General features: G+C 46.4%; 1 protein-coding gene across 1 annotated transcript in view; it reads left to right on the top strand.

The window, feature by feature from the left end:
- Positions 1-2500, top strand: part of LOC308371953 (rap guanine nucleotide exchange factor 1-like) — a 35148-nt gene that overhangs the window by 26462 nt on the left and 6186 nt on the right. Inside the window, exons 12-15 of the mRNA XM_080847013.1 lie at positions 1-80; positions 1143-1337; positions 2084-2161; positions 2339-2427. The exon at positions 1-80 is cut by the window's left edge and continues 61 nt beyond it. Of these exons, the coding sequence (XP_080703139.1) occupies positions 1-80; positions 1143-1337; positions 2084-2161; positions 2339-2427 (442 nt within the window). The remainder of the gene's footprint in view (positions 81-1142; positions 1338-2083; positions 2162-2338; positions 2428-2500) is intronic.

The following is a 2500-nucleotide window of genomic DNA, read 5'->3' as shown; positions in this document are numbered from 1 at the left end:
AGGGGGTGTGTCCTATGCTCAGTCACAGCCTATCAGTCTCTAACTCCCTCTGTGGCCACACCTCTTTCACCACAACCCCGGTGAGTTTTTTCGGCGCTCTTGTACGGTTCTGTGTCTGGAGTGGTTTTTGGACTTTTGTGGTTCATGTGTGATGTGTTTCCGCACGGCTCCGGTCTCCGGTGTTATTTGAGAGTGTGGTTTGGTGGAGTGAATATCATGCCATTGCTGTTTGCCAGCCTTGTTTTACCTCATTCTGAGTGAGTGATAGTCTGTCCTTACGTAACCCAACCATACATTTGAAAGTTGTAAGTGCTAAGAGTTTCACCAAAGCTCCACCTCACCTCCTCCAACACTTGCCTCTTTACTGTCTTCACCACTAGCACCTACAAGCCCACAAACACACACACTTCTCCTCACACACACACACATAAACAATAAACATGCCCCCGCCCCACACACACACACACATATGCACACACACACACTCTCACCCCCCCCCACACACACACTCTCCTTGTACACTTCCTCTTCCACACACACACACACACACACACACACACACACACACACACACACACACACACACACACACACACACACACAAAGACAAAATTGAGTTGTTCATCTGCCTGGCAGTGAGGCGCGGATGTCCCGGTTACAGAATGTACTAATACTTTGGTTACAGAATGTTTTCTGAGGTGTAGCACATGTACCCTGTTGACCTCTGACCCCTAAGGTCAAAGCCAGGGGGACTGTTTCTCTGCATGCCCACGTGTGAACAATGTGGTGTGTGTGTGTGTGTGTGTGTGTGTGTGTGTGTGTGTGTGTGTGTGTGTGTGTGTCGAACAAGATTGGAATGCAGGAGCTGGTATGTTAGGCAGGTTCCTGCAAGTTTGCTCAGCTTCATCTCCTGACAGAAATCTGCTCAATGTCCATGAACACTCGTTACCTCACTGTCTTGAAAAACACACACTCAAGCACACATACACACACGCTCACACACACACACATGCACACACACACACACCGTTACCTCACATCATTTAATATGAAAAGTGTGTGTTGTGTGTGTCTGGTGCTATTTTTCTTATTTTTTTATGTTTGGGGGTCGCGTGCCTTTCTCGTTCTCTTCTACCTTCCAGATCATCTCTTCCTTCTCCTGCATGTCTCTCTGTTCTTCCACACCACAGAGCACAGAACCAGCTGGGCTGGCTCATCTCAGTGTGACATCGGAGGGCAGGGGCTGGTCCACTGCCCCTCTGGCCGGCTCACTGGCCTCTCTGCCTGTCTATCTTCCCTATGACAACTCTCTCACTGACTTTCTACTCACGTCTGCGGTAAAAACAGATTGTGTGTGTGTGTTTAAAACAGACAGAGAGAGAGAGAGAGAGAGAGAGAGTAATTGAGAGAGAGAAAGAGAGAGAGCGAGAGAGAGAGAGAGAGAGAGAGAGAGTGTGTGTGTGTGGGGGGGAGGGGTGTGTGTGTGTGTGTGTGTGTGTGTGTGTGTGTGTGTGTGTGTGTGTGTAATTGATGAGATTGCTTGAAGCAAAAGTTTGCCATAAGCCACTTAATCCGTCAATAAATCTCTCCGGTACATGCACATTTTCATCTAGATACACACAAATCTGCATTCACTAATGCACACACACACACACACACACACACACACACACACACACACACACACACACACACACACACACACACACACACACACACACACGGGGTAGACATGATCTGCATGGGCTCTGTCCCCACCTGCTGGAAACTCTCTTTTTTACACCGACCTTCTCAGTCAGTCACACCCGTTCATTAAAGAAGGTCTATCTGCATGTGTTAATGTGAGTGTGTACACCTGTGTACAGTGGGTTTGAAATGCTTACTGATATTTGTTTGTTTGTTTGTTTGTTTGTGGGGGTGTGTGGTATGTGTATGTGTGTGGACTAGGAGAATTCATGTGCTGAGAAAAATCATTCAGATATTTTGTGCCTTTCATGAGTATTGTCATTTCGTCAGTGGTGTGTGTGGAGAACACAAGGACGTTATGTGTGTGTGTCTGAGCTTGTCTTCTCTCTCCTTTTAGAGTGAAAGTGCAGTTGATGAGGGGGGAGAGGGGGAATACGTTAACCTGTACTCCAATGGAAACAGCACACCTCACTCGGTAACTTTGTTTTACTGGTTTCGTCCTTGTTTTTTTTGTGTGTGCCACATTTTGGATACTTAATTAATTACTGCTCAAATACGTAATTATATCACTCTTTAAATACGTAATTCAATTACTACTTAAACACGTTATTCATTTACTACTTTAACATTTTTGGGTTTTTGTTTCGTTCAGGCTCCAGTGAGCCTAACAGACGATGTGCTTCAAAGTCCCAGCCCAAGATTGTCCTCATCGAGTAGCAGAGGGACACTGACCAAAGACAGGTGTGTGTGTGTGTGTGTGTGTGTGTGTGTGTTTGTGTGTGTGTGTGTGTGTGTGTGTGTGTGTGTGTGTGTG

Source organism: Sprattus sprattus (assembly GCF_963457725.1).
Source record: "Sprattus sprattus genome assembly, chromosome: 11".
NCBI lineage: Eukaryota > Metazoa > Chordata > Actinopteri > Clupeiformes > Clupeidae > Sprattus > Sprattus sprattus.
The sequence above is the reverse complement of the archived record's forward strand: the minus strand, read 5'-3'. Positions and strand labels throughout refer to the sequence as shown.